Source organism: Mercenaria mercenaria, chromosome 9 (assembly GCF_021730395.1).
Source record: "Mercenaria mercenaria strain notata chromosome 9, MADL_Memer_1, whole genome shotgun sequence".
Lineage (NCBI taxonomy): Eukaryota > Metazoa > Mollusca > Bivalvia > Venerida > Veneridae > Mercenaria > Mercenaria mercenaria.
In genome coordinates, this window is record NC_069369.1 from 4452439 (window position 1) to 4470363 (window position 17925).

At 36.2% G+C, this 17925-nt stretch overlaps 1 protein-coding gene across 1 annotated transcript in view; it reads right to left on the bottom strand.

The window, feature by feature from the left end:
• Nucleotides 1–17925, bottom strand: part of LOC128559648 (probable E3 ubiquitin-protein ligase DTX3) — a 104815-nt gene that overhangs the window by 68846 nt on the left and 18044 nt on the right. Inside the window, exon 3 of the mRNA XM_053551957.1 lies at nucleotides 2871–2986. Within this exon, the coding sequence (XP_053407932.1) occupies nucleotides 2871–2986 (116 nt within the window). The remainder of the gene's footprint in view (nucleotides 1–2870; nucleotides 2987–17925) is intronic.

The window sequence follows — 17925 nt, forward strand, 5'->3', positions numbered from 1 at the left end:
CCATAGCCTTCCATAGTACTTAATAAATGTCATTTCATTTTCAAAACATTTTGCATAAGGTGTTTGGCATTTAGCATTGTTATCTGATATTTAGCAATTGACAAATAACATGGCCCACCTGGTTTCCATATAAGCATGTATGTTAGCATCACCTTAGTAGAAACGTTCTACACACACTGGAAGTCTTTACTCTAGGCCAAGTTTACTCCCATTATTGTACTGCTAAATTATGGAGATAAGTCCGGTTATATAATTAATCATTAAAGTGATAGAAATATGAAATCTAAAATACTTGAATTCGTTAGTAATAGTAAAAATATCAACAAAAATAAGAACAATTTTATGCATGCATTATATGTTAAGCGTATCTATACAAAATTTAATACTGACAGGAAACAATGTCACCAAAAAAACAACATAATTTATTCACATGTTTTCCAACAATTAATTTGATAATCATTTTTTTTTTCATAATATATGTTAAATATTCCAAGCCCAGATTCAACGAGTTTTTCCCTAACTTCATTGTCCATGTGTATTGAAAAGGGAAGCGAATGAATAACGTATATGGCATGTATAATTGCAATCTGCTGCATTGATATATGAAATGGTGTTAAACTAACGTATCATTTTTTTTAGAATTTTAATTGCATGCGTATTATACAATATTTTCAAGACAAAAATCAGCCATAGTTGTAATTAAGTCCAGAAAACATTTTCGGATTAAAAGAGGCACCTTGTTGGTTCACAACTGAATGCACGTGCCAAGAACTAAAATTCACGTGCTGACGACAATTAAGAAATTTAATAAGATATTTAGAATATAATCACTGCAAACAATAGGTATTCATAACTTAACAAAAATATGAAAAAATCAAGTTTCTAGTACCATTGCTTTTTGAAATATGACAAAAGGAAGTTTTTTAGTTTCCGCGATTATCAGCTTCTATAGCTGTTTCCATGGTTACGGCACACCGCTAGATTTCTACGACCGATCTTAAAACCTCCATTTATTGCAGAACTGTATTCTTATATAGGTGAAAAAGTTTTGTATGATGGGTAAATTAAAATCCTTACGGAGGGCCCGTACACACGAAAGCTTCTTCAGATACTAGGGCTTCTGGTTTTTAAGGAGAAGATTTTTAAAGTTTTTCCTTTCGGTTGCCATGGCAACCAGAGTTCTGCATGGAATTCAATTCTTTGAACAATTTTGAAAGGGGGCCACCCAAGGATCATTCCTGTGAAGTTTGGTGTAATTCTGCCCAGTGGTTTTTAAGAAGATTTTTTTTAGGAAATGTTGACGGCCGGACGCCGGACATTGAGCAGTCACAATAACTCAACATGAGCCTTTGGCTCAGGTGAGCTAAAAAATGTGGACGCCTGACGCTGGACCATCCACCCCATACTAATAGCTCACCCCATACTAATAGCTCACCCTGAACCTTTGGTTCAGGTGAGCTAAACGATATCCTCACTTCCCCACATATCTCGAAGGTGGAGGGCAAATTAGTTTAGACACAGTGTCTTTCGCCAATTGTAATAGAGAACATATACCTCTTCATTGAATCAAACTCACAACCCAGCAATCCATAGATTTCTGCTCTTTCTATTGAGCTAAGAGGTCAGACTATTCAGGTAAGAGCTAGCTAGATTATCATGAATAACATTACAATAAATACCACACATCAAGAACCTGCACTGGAAAGTAAGAATAAATTTTCAAACAACTGATTCTTAATGCATATGGATACATATTTGGACTCTCTGTTATATTTTCTAATCCTTTAGGATCATGTAAAAAAAAAATGTTTCGATGATGAAAGACTTTAGAATAAGCTGGTGCTAGGTGGCACGGTTGGTTAGATTTAACGTCGCACGGACACACGATAGGTCATATGGCGACTTTCCAGCTTTAATGGTGGAGGAAGACCCCAGGTGCCCCTCCTTGCATTATTTCATCACGAGCGGGCACCTGGGTAAAACCACCAACCTTCCATAAGCCAGCTGGATGGCTTCCTCACATGAAGAATTCAACGCCCCGAGTGAGGCTCGAACCCACATCGATGAGGGGCAAGTGATTTTAAGTCAGTGACCTTAACCACTCGGCTAGGTGGCACGGGGATGTTACACATTTCATTAACTCTCATGAAAAGACTCCATCAAACCGAGTCTGATTTATTTTTGGTTGCGGGTTTATCCCGCTACCAAAGTTACAAGGGTATTTCTGACAATTATATAGCATCTTTATTTTATTCCAAATCACATCCAAAGGATGTTCATGTGCTACACAAAATAATCCCATTCATGAACAATGCGGATGAATTATCAATGAAAAAGCAGTCCTTACTCAACCTGTATCCACTCACACTGACCGCTCAGATTATATAAGATTTATCAATGATAAGGTATTCCAGCCCACAGTTACATTACAAGCTGGGTCAGACAGAGTTCATCTTAGATATGAGGCACATTAAAATTGTATTTGTTACTCTTTCATGTATATTCATAGACTGGCATTTAAACAGAAAATAAATCCACTAAAAACAAAAACCCGCAACCATCAGACATTTCAAGGCTTTGATTTCTTGGTTGCATTCTATGCTTCCAAAAGATCTTATAGATTTTATTTCTTTTCTGATTCAGAAAAGAAGCCATTAAGTTGGACAAATTATTTTTGTTTTTGTCACTTGCAAGAAGTTACAAATGTGACAAGACTTTAATAAAAGACATTCACTACCTATGTCTCAGTAAAGGAATCACAATGCCTTAGTGACCAAAGTAAGCACTGTGAGCAGTAAGATCAACCTGAAAAGTAGATCGATGGAAACACAAAACGTAGTGAAGCATATATATTCTTTCCAATAACTTACTCCTTGCACCCCATTAGGAAAGGTGTATGTGATTGATATCTGTCCACAATTTGGATATCCAGCACAATGCTTGTGAGCATTAAAATTCCACTGCATGTAACCGTCTGGTTGATCACCTGTAATATATACAACAAGCAAGAACATTTTAGAACTGTTGTGGAGACTCTAATGTGTAAAGCCTACTTTTATTTTAACAAGAGGGCCCTAAAGGGCCTGTATTGCTCATCTGACAAGTTATTACCTATGATAACCCCAGATAATCATTTTTTTTGTTTTGTTTTTTGTTTTGGTTTTAACGCCGTTTTTCAACAGTATTTCAGTCATGTAACGGCGGGCAGTTAACCTAACCAGTGTTCCTGGATTCTGTACCAGTACAAACCTGTTCTCCGCAAGTAACTGCCAACTTCCCCACATGAATTATCAGAGGTGGAGGACTAATGATTTCAGACACAATGTCGTTTATCAAATAGTCACGGAGAACATACGCCCCGCCCGAGGATCGAACTCACGACCCCGTGATCCGTAGACCAACGCTCTTACCTACTGAGCTAAGCGGGCGGGCTCCAGTTAATCTTACATCTTATTTGGCCACGATATCATAAAAACATTCTTTTATGTTTTATGTTAATCAGGTAGATCATAAACTAAGTTTTTCAATGATTTGATCTAGTGATCTAAGTCTTTACCAAAGTGGCCAAGTTATAATTTAAGACATTTTTGACCTTAATAATCCAGATTCAAACTTGACCTAGATTTCACAGAGAGAAACATTCTGACAAATTTTAATTAAAATCAGGTATAAGATGTAGTCTCAAGAGTGTTAACACTGTCTCCTATTATCTGATATAGCAACCTATAGTGTCTAACCTTATATAACCCAGCTTCAACCTTGATATTGACTTCAAAGAGAGAAACACCCTGACCAGGTTTTATGAAGACCAAGCATTAATTGTTGCATCAAGAGTGTTAATAAGGTATTTTTATGATCTGACCTAGTTTTGACCTCAAGTAATCCAGTTACAAGCAATATGCTGATCAAGTTGACAAGTGCATAAAGTATTGCCATGCAATACAGAGACTTCCTTACTGGAATGTGACAAATAATCTCAACTGCAGTTGACCTAATGATCTAATATGTATAAAATATTGGCTATATATACAGTATATTACAATGCAAAATGTTTGGATTTAAAATCTACAGTTGTTCATTGCTTTTAATATGAAAAATATTCGTACTAACATTTCATTTTTGGGGGCAATGCCCCCAGATTTAACAAACCGTTTTTCAATTTTCTTGTCAAGCTTATGACCAACCTGACAATTAACACACAGAAAACAAGTTCCGAAGTATTTACCAAACATAACTTTCATATTGCATTTTGCAATTATATTTTTGATCCAGATAAGATTAAATAAATCTACATATTTTATAATAACAACAGTATGTGAAGAAATCTAAACTGCATTATAAATATAAATTATAATAGATCTTCTTAAGTGTAAGAATAATAAAGACGCTTGATTTGATCACGTGATCGATTCTGAAACCGACACTTGTTTTGATCATGTGACCTATTCTGAAATACAATACACTAGTTTCGCTCAAAAAAAATGTGTTCATGATTCTGCATGAAAATAGCAACTACTAAGGAATTGCAACGCTACTGATAAGCTGACAGATTATTGATTTTTTTCATCGCTGTGCCTCGACACTTGTGAATGTGTATTATGGAGAAACGTTATCAGTTTGCGGCGATCAGTATCATTTATCAGTAGGCGAATCTATAAATATGCGGCAACATCCTATAGATCCCGATGCGCAATCTGTTAAAATTTTTCTGTGCAAGTGTTATTTCTAAAATATTATTTCAGAAAACACAGTGCTGAAATAAAATCCTTTTCGCATGTCTATACTATATAAAAGATCAAAGGCCTGAATGGCCTGAGTCGGCTAATGATTGATGTACTGACAGTATAGTCTACCAGTTTCTGTTTGTTTTTAGTTTTTTTCTTAAAATTTCATAACACAGCTCGATATTTACCCAAAATATTATATCCGGATACGATTACACTTTTCTTCAGTTTGAACAATATATTTTACAAATTGTGATGATACGAAGACATTTAGCAGCAATTGGCAGTATCTGACATTGAAGTTTACGGTTAAATTACCTCTTATTTAAATCTTTTCATAAAAAAGTTATTTCGTTTCGTGAAAGCAGCCAAACATAGACGATCTACTTTCGATTTCAAAAACTACAAGAAAATACAATTTAATGTTTCGCCGATTTGTTTATTTCTCGAAAAATAAGAATTAAAATCATTTTTAATATCAGTAGTAACTAAACAAACCAGTAAGAGCTTCTTCTTCCGATAATTTATCCGTTTACTGACTGCAAAATTCAACCCACGCAAAGTTTATAGAAATCATACGATGCGTGTTTACGTTCAATGTGGGAGAATTAAGGCTGATAGGCTATGTTACCTAACGCATCCAGACGATTCAGATTTTGTTTTTAAAAAAGCATTGTGTGTGTTTCTGTAATTTTATATACGTTTTTATACGCTTAGAAATTATTAGACATGCGTATTTGCATTATTTCTATACGTAATTTACGCTAATACGCATCTTATCTGGAGCCCTGTGGAACTATTTTTTGTCTTTCGCTGGATGTTACCCAAGCTTTGTAAGCCTGCGCAATTCTTAAAATGCACATTTATGCTTAATGAGTTACATTCGAGAATTGCACAATTACAAGTCATAAATATGACAGATTACATCGTATATTGGTCATAGCAAAGGGAATTGACACAACTAAACTTCATTCATGCAGTGAACTGTTTGAAGTTTGAGAAATCTAATGGAACTACATCCCTTCACTGTGTTATTTGGTCCATTTAGAGAATCGTTGGATAGCAAGGACTCGTCAAAAGGCTTTCAGCCTTTAGCCGACTCAATAATAACAATAAAACATAAAAATAAAAAACAGTGTTTAACTTGAAATAGAATAGGTAGAAAAAAATCATTACTTATTCATCAGTTTGAATTTATGACTTATTTGGTTCGGGGGCAGGAGGTGGGTGGGGGGGAGTGGGCAGTTGGACTTTTTGCAATTATTATCTAATCTATTAATCGTCAGTAGATTTTTTCTCTCATTGTTTGAAATCGTAAAATCAACTATGAACAGATTACTTCTGTTTTACACCAACTATCAAGAACATTTTAAAGCTTAAATGCATATTTATGTACTTGCCCGGACCGTCCTTATTCGTGATTGTATATTATAAAATTTTGATCTCGAAATGAGCTGTAAATCATTAATCAAAATGTCTTGTCCACAGAAGTCGCATAAAAATGAATTGAATTTCAAATAGTTACTAAAATTTAATGCACAAATGCACGGTGCGATTCTTTGCTATAAACAGGTTGGCAGTTATAAAAAGTCAGATAAACACACCAAATTAATTAAGCTATAATGTTTCCAGATAGTCATTAGCCTAGAGCCTCTCTGTGCATAATGCCAATACCAATGCATAAAATTGGTATGCAGAGACCACCGGTGCCACGACAAAACCGAGAGTAAGTGGTTTTGAAAAATTTCATTTACATTTCGGCCTATTTATCTTTATTATTTGGAACAATATTGATAAATTAATACAAATAGTGCGCTTGATATGTATGATATCAAAGCAAAAACTGGTTAAAGATTGGAAAAAGTCGGCCTAGTGTTCCATGTCAGTACACTATCAACAAATTTCATCGAGTTGTGAGCAAAATCGCTGATAATCAAAAAGTAAACACTATAGAACATAGAAAAGACACTTTTATGTTCCATGCTCTACTTATTTTTGAGCAGCATATCTATGATATCATGGATGGAAGCTCGATTTTGCGCCTCCCATACCAACCTGGGTACTGTTTATAGCAAAAAATAGCCGGTGCCAACGCAAAGAAACATCCGATAATATTAGCACGTGAACTGGAGACAGCATCCTGAATATACATTTAAGGGAAGGTTTGAATCCATGAAGATGTTGTCAAAAGTTATGGCATCAGAATCTTGCGGGTATGCAGTAATTTCAATAGCAACCACCACGCCACTGCAAATCAGGAGAGATATTTTTTTTCACTTTTTCCTAAAATACGACCTCGCTATAGGGCCAATAGAAATGCGCTTATTCTGGAAAAGTACATCATTTCTCAAACTGAACATGTGCCCGATTCTTTAGTCTAAAGATCAGAACATTATGTATATGACGTGTTTAACATATAACGTTCGGGAAGTCATGAAAAAGGACCAAAGAAAAAATTCATTCCCAGATTTTTATTTAAAAAAAAAAAACAACGCCATATACGCTGATCAAACTGGTATTTATCTGCAGGAAAATTATCGTTTAATATAACAAGAGGGCCATGATGGCCCTATATCGCTCACCTGTTATCATTGCACTTAAGGACAAGTCTTCAAGGTCAAAAGATCATAATAGAAATCAATCAAAAGAATTATGAGAAAATATAGTTGAAATTTTCTTTAAGTAACTTTAAAAACAAGATCTGAAAACTTTTTGTAGAGGTCCACTAGGCAATGCTACATGTCAAATATCTAAGCTCTTCTGGTTTATTTTTAGAAAATTTTGAAGATTTTTCTATGTATAATCAAGTAACCCCATGGGGCAGGGTCAATTTGACCCCAGGGGTCATGATTTGAATAAATTTTGTAAAAGTCTAACAGGCAATGCTACATGTCAAATATCTAAGATCTAGGCCTTCTGGTTTATTTTTAGAATTTTTTTTTAAGATTTTCCTATGTAAAATCAAGTGACCCCTAGGGCGGAGTCAATTTTGACCCCGGGGGACAAGGTTTGAACAAATTTTGTAGAGGTCCACTAGGCAATGCCACATGTCAAATATCGAGTCTCTAGGCCTTCTAGTTTATTTTTAGAAAATTTTTGAAGATTTTCCTATGTAAAATCAAGTGACCCCTGGGGCGGGGTCAATTTTGACCCCGGGGGTCATGATATGAAAAATTTTTTGTAGAGGTCCACTAGGTAATGCTACATGTGAAATATCTAAGCTCTAGGCCTTCTGGTTTATTTTTAGAAAACTTTTGAAAATTTTCCTATGTAAAGTCAAGTGACCCCTAGGGCGGGGTCAATTTTGACCCCCGGGTCATAATTTGAACAACTTTAGTAGAGGTCCACTAGGCAATGCTACATGTCAAATATCTAAGCTCTAGGGCTTCTGGTTTTTGAGAAGAAGATTTTTTAAATATTTTCCTATGTAAAATCAAGTGACCCCTGGGGCAGGGTCAATTTTGACCCCTGGGGCCATGATTTGAACAAATTTTGTAGAGGTCCACTAGGCAATGCTACATGTGAAATATCTAAGCTCTAGGCCTTCTGGTTTATTTTTAGAAATTTTTTGAAGATTTTCCTATGTAAAATCAAGTGACTCCTGGGGCGGGGTCAATTTTGACCCCAGGGTCATGATTTGAACAATTTTAGTAGAGGTCCACTAGGCAATGCTACATGTCAAATATCTAAGCTCTAAGGTTTCTGGTTTTTGAGAAGAAGATTTTTTAAGTTTTTCTTATGTAAAATCAAGTGACCCCTGGGGCGGGGTCAATTTTGACCCCGGGGTCATGATTTGAACAAACTTGGTAGAGGTCCAATAGGCAATGCTTCACACCAAATATCTAAGCTCTAGGGCTTCTGGTTTTTGAGAAGAAGATTTTTAAAGTTTTTCCTTTCGGTTGCCATGGCAACCAGTGTTCTGCATGGAATTCAATTCTTTGAAACAATTTTGAAAGGGGGCCATCCAAGGAACATCCCTGTGAAGTTTCATCAAAATTGGCCTGTTGGTTTAGGAGGAGATGTTGTTTAAAGGAAAGTGTGGACGGACGTACAACGGACGGACGGACGCCGGACGGTGAGCGATCACAATACCTCACCCTGAGCACTTTGTGCTCAGGTGAGCTAAAAAGTGCGCTAAATTCTGTTATAATGATTGCGCGTACATATACGTATTTCATCATTTTTCAGACCGAGTAATTTTTGCTATGGGAGCTAGGTTGCCACAGGTGCCCGTTATATTTTGGCTTCGTTTTCTTGGTAATTATCCCTGCAGGTGTACATTTATGTTACCAGTTTAATGTTTTTCATCTATCTGAGGGTGCAAATGGTTTCTGATGGTGATATTCGAAGGCAGAACCACCAGAAATCTTGTTCTTTTTCCACGGGCATTTCTTATCCTAATTTACTCGAACCTAACTGTATACGCCAGTTCGGTAGGTTCATTGATATGACGAATCACGGTTTTCATAGTGTTTAATGTATTTCTTATATTATGATATTGATAGTTTGAAATACAGGTGTACATTAAATAACCTAAAATTGAAACAGACAATGTTATTTTGATCAACAAACATAATAAACAATATGAATAATAATATCATCATATATCATGTATGTTTTTAAGAAAACAGGTACTGAATTTTAGCAATTATATAAGTTGGAATGGAAAAAGGTACATTTTGTACAGGTGTTTGTGTGTTAACTAATGATGACTCCTTATTAAAATGATGCTTATTTGTAACAAAAAAACATTCCTGACCTTTTTAATTGATTAGTATTGTACACGTTAGAAAACATAGCCTAGATTTTTTCAAAGGAAATTCTGTTCCTTTAAACTTTCACATATTGGAATTATGAAGAATGTTACACTTCTATATTTTGTTCAAAAGGTAAAGATAAAAAATCTAGTCTTGTTCAATAGCAGTTGTTCATCGACAAACAAAACGTTAGAAAACATAGCCTAGATTTTTTCAAAGGAAATTCTGTTCCTTTAAACTTTCACATATTGGAATATTTTGAATTTCATTCCAAACTTTCATAAAGTGTTACAAAGTTTGCCAGTTTCTGTTAGACTGTTAAGAACACATGATGTCAGGACATAGAGTCAAACAGAAGTATTTAAGAAATTGAAATACATTGTATAGCTTTATCTTTTTCATTTGATCAAACCTGGCAATGAAAGGTTTTTGTTTGTCGATGAACAACTGCTATTGAACAAGACTAGATTTTTTATCTTTACCTTTTGAACAAAATATATAAGTGTATTGAACACAAAGTAAATAAATTTTATTGGTGTGCAATGTTAAAGTTGTGACCACTCCATTTCTTGCAACACACAAGTGCATTACATAATGCCTGCATGTACTTCCCTGACATGAATGGGTTACATCAAGTCTTGAAACTGCAAAGCATTGCCCCCATCAGTCCTCTCAGTACTTTGATTTAAATTGGTGGGAAAATAAGAGAATCAAGAGCTGTTTGTAAAACATGTATGAACACCCCATGATAGGCTGTCCCATTTTCAGTTCAATGTATACTATGACCTTGATCTACTAACCCCTTGAAACATTAGGGGTCATCTACTTCATAGACTTAATCATGCTATCAAGTTTCAAGATGATGGGTCAAGTGGTTCTCCATTTCTTGAGCAGAAACTGTTTTCAAGGTTCAGCCTCACATGCCCTTGACCTCTGACTTACTAACCCCAAAAACATTAGAGGTCATCTAGTTTATAAGCCTAATCATGCTACTAATGTTCTGATTCAAGTGGTTCTAAAGAAACTGTGCCTGATAATTACATTTGACCAATTAACCCCAAACTAGATGCCCATGGGCAACATGTCGAGCCCGCCAGCTGTCAAAAGGACTGGGAGTTGTACAAGACACTCCCTGTCTCACTGAGGCAAACATTTATGCCTAATAAAACAAGAGGGCCATGAAGGCCCTGTATCTTTATTTAAAGAGGGTGAGACTCATTAAGTTTCATACATAACATACAAATCTTATTTTCAATGAGGCCCTCTAACAAACACAAAACCATTTACTCATACAAATGAAAATATCACAGTCATTCCATAGAGCAGACTTGTAAAGAAGAAAAAAAAAACACAACACCTTAACAGTCACATAACATAACTGTACACTGTATTGATTAAAAGAAAGTGCCTAAGTAAATATTTAAATGAATTTACTGAGCTAGCATTTCTTATTGAGTAAGGTATATCTTTCCAAATTTCTACAGCCATAAAAGAAAACGAACGTTTAAAGATGTTTTTCACAATTATTTCTAGCAGACAGAATTTTTTGTAACTTTGCATATTTATAGATCGATGTATGACAAGTTAAAATAAAAAATAAAAATGATAGGTACCTGTGCTTCTTTTTTCAATATTCAAAGTTTATCAAGAACACCAAATCATTATTTTTGTCTGAAGAAACAATATTTACATGTCATAATAAAACTACTGCAAACAACTATTTATTCAAAGTTTCACTCTGATGTTACTGTTTATGCATCACAATTAATAAAACCACTATAACTATGCATAAAAAGTCAACATATAGATATATTAACTCAGAAAAATTACTCTTGACAGATGTTGAAAGTATCTGAAACTGAGAAAAACATGAAGTATTTCTTAATGATATGAAAAATCTAGCGGACAGAATTTTACCAAATTTTATATTATGTAAGCTAGAACTAAGACAAAAAAATCTAAACCAAAAAAATAATATCAACCCGTGCTTGTTTTCAAGAAAAATTAAAAATTATTCACTCAATCCACAGAAGTATTTTTTCATTACCCCACCCACCTAAAAATTATGAACATTATTTTTCTTACAAAACAAATTGCACAATGTTATTATCAGTTTCTTAACCAATTTTCTTACTCACATGCGGAATAATGCTCCTTTAAGGTTGCATGCCTCTAGGTCAAATACTTTTGAGATACGTGCTACACAAGCTTTCACATCCCATTTACGTATATATCTGACCACGTCAAGGGACATAAATCTGTTTTTACTGAGTGAAACCTCAAATAAAAGCACTGGTGCACAACTTCGCATGCTGAATTTAATTCTTGTGTGGTTTTATGACTCTTGGCACATATACGTTTGAGGTACATGCGACACAAATGTTTAGACCCTTTATGTACAATCTGACTGTCAAGGGCCATAACTCTGATCTTACTACATGAAATGCAGGATGGGGCACAAAAAGTATAACAACATTTTTAGGAAGTCAGATCTGAACTTGAAGGAGATAGATCTACGTTAAGATTTTCTTGAATTTTATTTGACTTGGAGTCGGCTGCATCATTACTGGACGAAATAGTTTACTTTCAAATTGGCTGTCCACAATGTATTCGATTCGAGCACTTCCTACGACTACTCCTCCAATAAAACATCATCACCTTTAAAGATAAAATATGGATGCACGACCTATATTGTCAGTACATACGATATTTTTGCGCGAGTGCGCTGCATATCGGACAATTATGCACTTTCGGCGGCGAATCCTGAACTTTACAGTGGTTATCGCTTGCTGCACAATTGAGCTGCGCACAAAATATTGTGATGAACTCCTTTAAGAAAGTTTGTTTTAGGTCGAAGGTGCTGTAGATTAAATTTCGTATTAGAACGAAGGCTATAGTATGTATTGTCACAAATTCCAATAGTGTCACAAATATAAGATGGTGCAAGTTCATTTAATGCTTTATAAACCAAAACACCAATATTGTATTTAATCCTGTTTGGAAAAGTTAACCATTTAAGTTCACAAAAGAGGGTACTGGATGATGTCTGGAAGTGTACTTTCAATATAAGTCGAGCTGCCCCCTTTTGAATTTTAAAGATTTTTTCTATATTTCCCTTAGAGCAGTTTCCCCATATAGTGGATGCATAGTCAAAAATCGGTAAAGTGTACGACTTATAAAACATATTCTTCATGTCAGCATTTAGATATTTAGATATTCTGTAAAAAAGATACAGTATAGAGTGTAATTTTTCACACACATTTTGATCCCAATTTAAATTTTTATCAATATAAACACCTAACAATTTTTGACATGATACATTTTGAATACAGTTATCATTTAGAGTTAGATTTATGTTTCTTACTTTATTTAATTTCTTGTTGGTACCAATTAACATACTAGTTGTCTTATTTGGATGGAGAGCCATATTGTTAGACGTGCACCAATTATCAACTTTGATAATATCAAATTGCAATTTTCTTTCGATATCAGATACGTTATGGTCGCTCACATGCATTGTAGAATCATCGGCATACATGACTCTAAAATGCATGTGAGTGACCATAACGTATAAATGTGGCCTCTAAAGTGTTAACAACAAACTTTTCCTTTGATTTGACCTGGTGACCTAGTTTTTGATCCCACATGACCCAGATTATAACTTGACCTAAATATCATCAAAATTAACATTCTGACTAAGTTTCATGAAGATACAGTCATAAATGTGGCCTCTACAGTGTTAAAAAGCTTTTCCTTTGATTTGACCCGGTGACCTAGTTTTTGACCCCATATGACTCAGATTTGAACATGACCTAAAGATCATCAAGATTAACATTCTGACTAAGTTTCATGAAGATACAGTCATAGATGTGGCCTCTACAGTGTTAAAAAGCTTTTCCTTTGATTTGACCTGGTGACTGACCCCACATGACCAAGATTCGAACTTGACCTAAAGATCATCAAGACTAACACTCTGACTGAGTTTCATGAAGATACAGTCATCAATGTGCCCTCTAGGGTGTTAACAAGCTTTTCCTTTGATTTGACCTATTGACCTAGATTTTGATCCCACTTGACCCAGATTTGAACATGACCTATAGATCATCACGATTAACATTCTGACAAAGTTTCATTAAGATATGGTCATAAATGTGGCCTCTAGAGTGTTAACTAGCTTTTCGTTTGATTTGACCTGGTGACCTAGATTTTGACCCAACATGACCCGGATCCAAAATGGACTTTGAGGTCATCATGAGTAACATTTTGACCAAGTTTCATGAAGATACAGTCTTAAATGATGCCTCTACAGTGTTAACAAGCTTTTCCTTTGATTTGACCTGGTGACCTAGTTTCTATCCCAGATGACCCAATATCAAATGTGTCCAAGATTTTATTAAGGGCAACATTCTGACCAAGTTTCATTAAGATTGGGCCAAAATTGTGACCTCTAGAGTGTTAACAAGCTTTTCCTTTGATCTGACCTGGTGACCTAGTTTTTAACCCCAGATGACCCAATATCGAACTCGTCCAAGATTTTATTGAGGGTAACATTCAGACCAAGTTTCATTAAGATTGGGTCAAAATTGTGACCTCTAGGGTGTTAACAAGTCTTTCCTTTGATTTGACCTGGTGACCTAGTTTTCGAACCCAAATGACCCAATATCAAACCCTTTCAAGATTTTTATGAGGGTAACATTCTGACCAAGTTATATTAAGATTTGGCCAAAATTGTGACCTCTAGAGTGTTAACAGTCAAATTGTTGACGACAGACGATGGACGACGGATGGCGACGGACACAGGGCAATCACAAAAGCGATTGCAAAAAGTTACAATATAAGTTATTTCAAGTAACAACAAAGGGACGTAAATCTTAAAAAAAGAAAAAATTCTAAGTCCACACAAAAATCCTCACCAGCAGAGACAGGTCAAAATTCACCTGAAAATTGGATGTAACATGCATGTTGTACTACAGAAAAGTGGTCTTGATTTTTGATTTTTCCCTATGACCAGTAATCAACAAGAGGGCCATGAAGGCCCTGTATTGCTCACCTGACCTATTGACCTGAAGATCATCAAGATTAACATTCTGACCAAGTTTCAATAAGATATGGTTATAAATGTGACCTCTAAAAGTGTTAAATAGCTTTTCCTTCGATATGACCCAGTGACCTAGTTCTGGACCAGACATGATCCAGATTAAAACTTGACCTAAAGATCACCAAGATTAACATTCTGACTAAGTTTCGTGAAGATACAGTCATAAATGAGGCCTCTAGAGTGTTAACAAGCTTTTCCTTTGATTTGGCCTAGTGACCTATATTTTGACCCCACCTGACCCAGATTCGAATATGACTTAAAGATCATCAAGATTAACATTCTGACCTATTTTCATTAAGATATGGTCACAAATGTGGCCTCTATAGTGTAAACTAGCTTTTCCTTTGATTTGACCTGGTGACCTAGTTTTTAATCCTACATGACCCAAATCAAACTGGATCTTGAGATCATCAAGATTGACAATCTGACCAAGTTTCATGAAGATACAGTCATAAATATTGCCTCTACAGTGTTAACAAGCTTTTCCTTTGATTTGACCTGGTGACCTGGTTTTTGAACAATATTTGTAGAGCTTCAAACAAGAAACATTCCTGTGAAGTTTGGATGAAATTGGCCTAGCAGTTTATGAGGAGATGTCGTTTAAAGTAAAAGTTTACGGACGGACAATGGACGCCGGACGGTGAGTGATCACAACAGCTCACCCCGAGTCTTTGGCTCATGTGAGCTAAAAATGTCACTTCTATCGTGTTCATAAGGTAAAAATTAACAAATTTTGGCTCTTTCAGGGTAAACCAGGGGCCATAACTCTGGAACCTATGATTGGATCTGATGGATTCATCATGGAATCCAAGATCTATTGTTGTTAAAGATATTTTGCAAGTTTGAATCAAATCAAACTAAAAACTAGAGTTGTCACAAGAGTGACGAATTATACCCCCACAATATGGCCTTGTCACAGAACTAAGCCAATGTCAAAGCCGAACTTGCTTGACCTTTGACCTACTGACCATAAAATCAACAGAGGTCATCTGCTAGTCATGATCAACCTTCCTATGAAGTTTCATGATCCTCCGCCCAAGTGTTCTCAAGTTATTGTCCGTAAAAGGTTTAAATGACCTTTGACCTTTGGAACTCAAAATCAATATGGGTCATCTGCTTGACATGACCAACCTCCAGATTAAGTTTCCTGATCCTAGTCCCAAGCATTCTCAAGTTATTGTCCGAAAACTGTTTAAATGTTCCAGGTCACTGTCACCTTGACCTGTGACCTACTGACCTCAAAATCATTAGGGGTCATCTGCTAGTCATAACCAACCTCCCTATCAATTTTCATGATCCTAGGCCCAAGTATTCTTAAGTTATCATCCGGAAACCGTTTAAATGTTCCAAGTCACTGTGACCTTGACCTTTGTCCTACTGACCTCAAAGTAGAACTTGACCTGTATTTCATGATGTTACACCTGTGTACCAAAATTTATGATCCTAGGCCCAAGCGTTCTCAAGTTATCATCCGGAAACCATTTAACTGTTCCGAGTCACTGTGACCTTGACCTTTGACCTACAGACCTCAAAGTCGAATTTGACCTGCATTTCATGATGTTACACCTGTGTACCAAAATTTATGATCCTAGGCCCAAGCGTTCTCAAGTTATCATCCGGAAACCATTTAACTGTTCCGAGTCCCTGTGACCTTGACCTTTGACCTACAGACCTCAAAGTCGAACTTGACCTGCATCTAATGATGTTACACCTGTGTACCAAAATTTATGATCCTAGGCCCAATCAAGTTATCATCTGGAAACCGTTTAACTGTTCTGGGTCACTGTGACCTTGACCTTTGACCTACTGACCCCAAATTCGAACTTGACCTGTATTTTCTGATGTTACATCTGTGTACCGAAAATTATTTCAATTGGTCAATCCTTTCTTGAGTTATCATCCGGAAACCATGCAAAACCAACGGACCGACCGACCGCCAAGCTCACTCCTATATACCCCCTCAAACTTCATTTTGTGGGGGTATAATAAAGTCTCTATATGGCTGCAAAAGTGAAAATAGCAAAGTCTGGCCCTTTTAAGGGGCCATAACTCTAGAACCCTTCATGGGAGCTGGCCAGTTTATGATAGGAACTGAGATATTATAACAGTACAAGTTGTGTGCAAGTTTGATTAAAATATATTGCAAAATGTGGTCTCTACCGTGTTCACAAGCCAAAATAGCAAATTCTGGCCCTTCAAGGGGCCATAACTCTGGAACCTATGATGGGATATGGCCAGTTTTCGAAAAAAAACTGAGATATTATGCTAATACAAGTCATATGCAAGTTTGATTAAAATTGGTTGCAAAATGTGGTCTCTATCGTGTTCACAAGAAATTGTGAACCCTCGACGGACGGACAGACGAAGGCTATCACAAAAGCTCACCTTGTCGCAATGTGACAGGTGAGCTAACAATTATTAGGGTCATCTACTTCATAAGCCCAATCATGCTATGAAATTTGAAGGTTTTGGGTAAAGTGGTTCTCGTGTTTATGAGCAGGAACTGTTTTCAAGGTTCAGGCCCATGTGACCTTGACCATTGACTTACTGCCCCCAAAACAAACAGGGTCATCTATTAACCTTTAGCCTGCTGACGGCAAGTGATTCTGCCTCTGCAACCAGTGCAGACCAAGATCAGCCTGCAAATCCGTGCTGCATAAGTCTGATCATGGTCTGCACTGCTAGCTATCCTGTCAGTTAATTTTCAGTGAACACCCCTTTGAATAGTAAGTGGTACTGCCCAAACTGAATGATGGACCAGTCCATTTTAGAAATTTAGCAAGCTAAAGGTTAATAAGCCCAATCATTCTATCAGGTTTGAAGATTCTGGGTCAAGTGGTTCTAAAGTTATTGAGCGGAGTCCTCTTTCAAGGTTCAGGCCCCTGTGACTTTTACCTTGACCTACTGACCCGAAAAACAATTGGGGTCATCAATTTCATAATCCAAAGGTTTGAGGGTTCTGGATCAAGTGGTTCTCAAGACATTAGGTGGAAACCGTTCGCTCTACAACAGACTGACAGACAGACCGATGCCATTGACAGGTGCAAAGCAATATTCCCCTTCTTTGAAGGGGGCATAAAAATGTAATGAATTACTGCATCTTATTAAAAGGAAGCTATTGTGTTCAGTATCAATATGAAAACACGGAGCTGCATTCAATAAACGCTTGATGCCACCGGTGGCATCCTTGTCAATACAAAGCAACCTAAGTCCAAAATGAGGTCAAGGTCAAACTGAGGCCAGGTGATATTTGAAGATGAGGAATGGTCACAGGTTACATCTGTATTAGTATCAATTCATTCTTGTAAGCGGTATTGATGCTAGACAAAACGGTCCCATCTGGTTA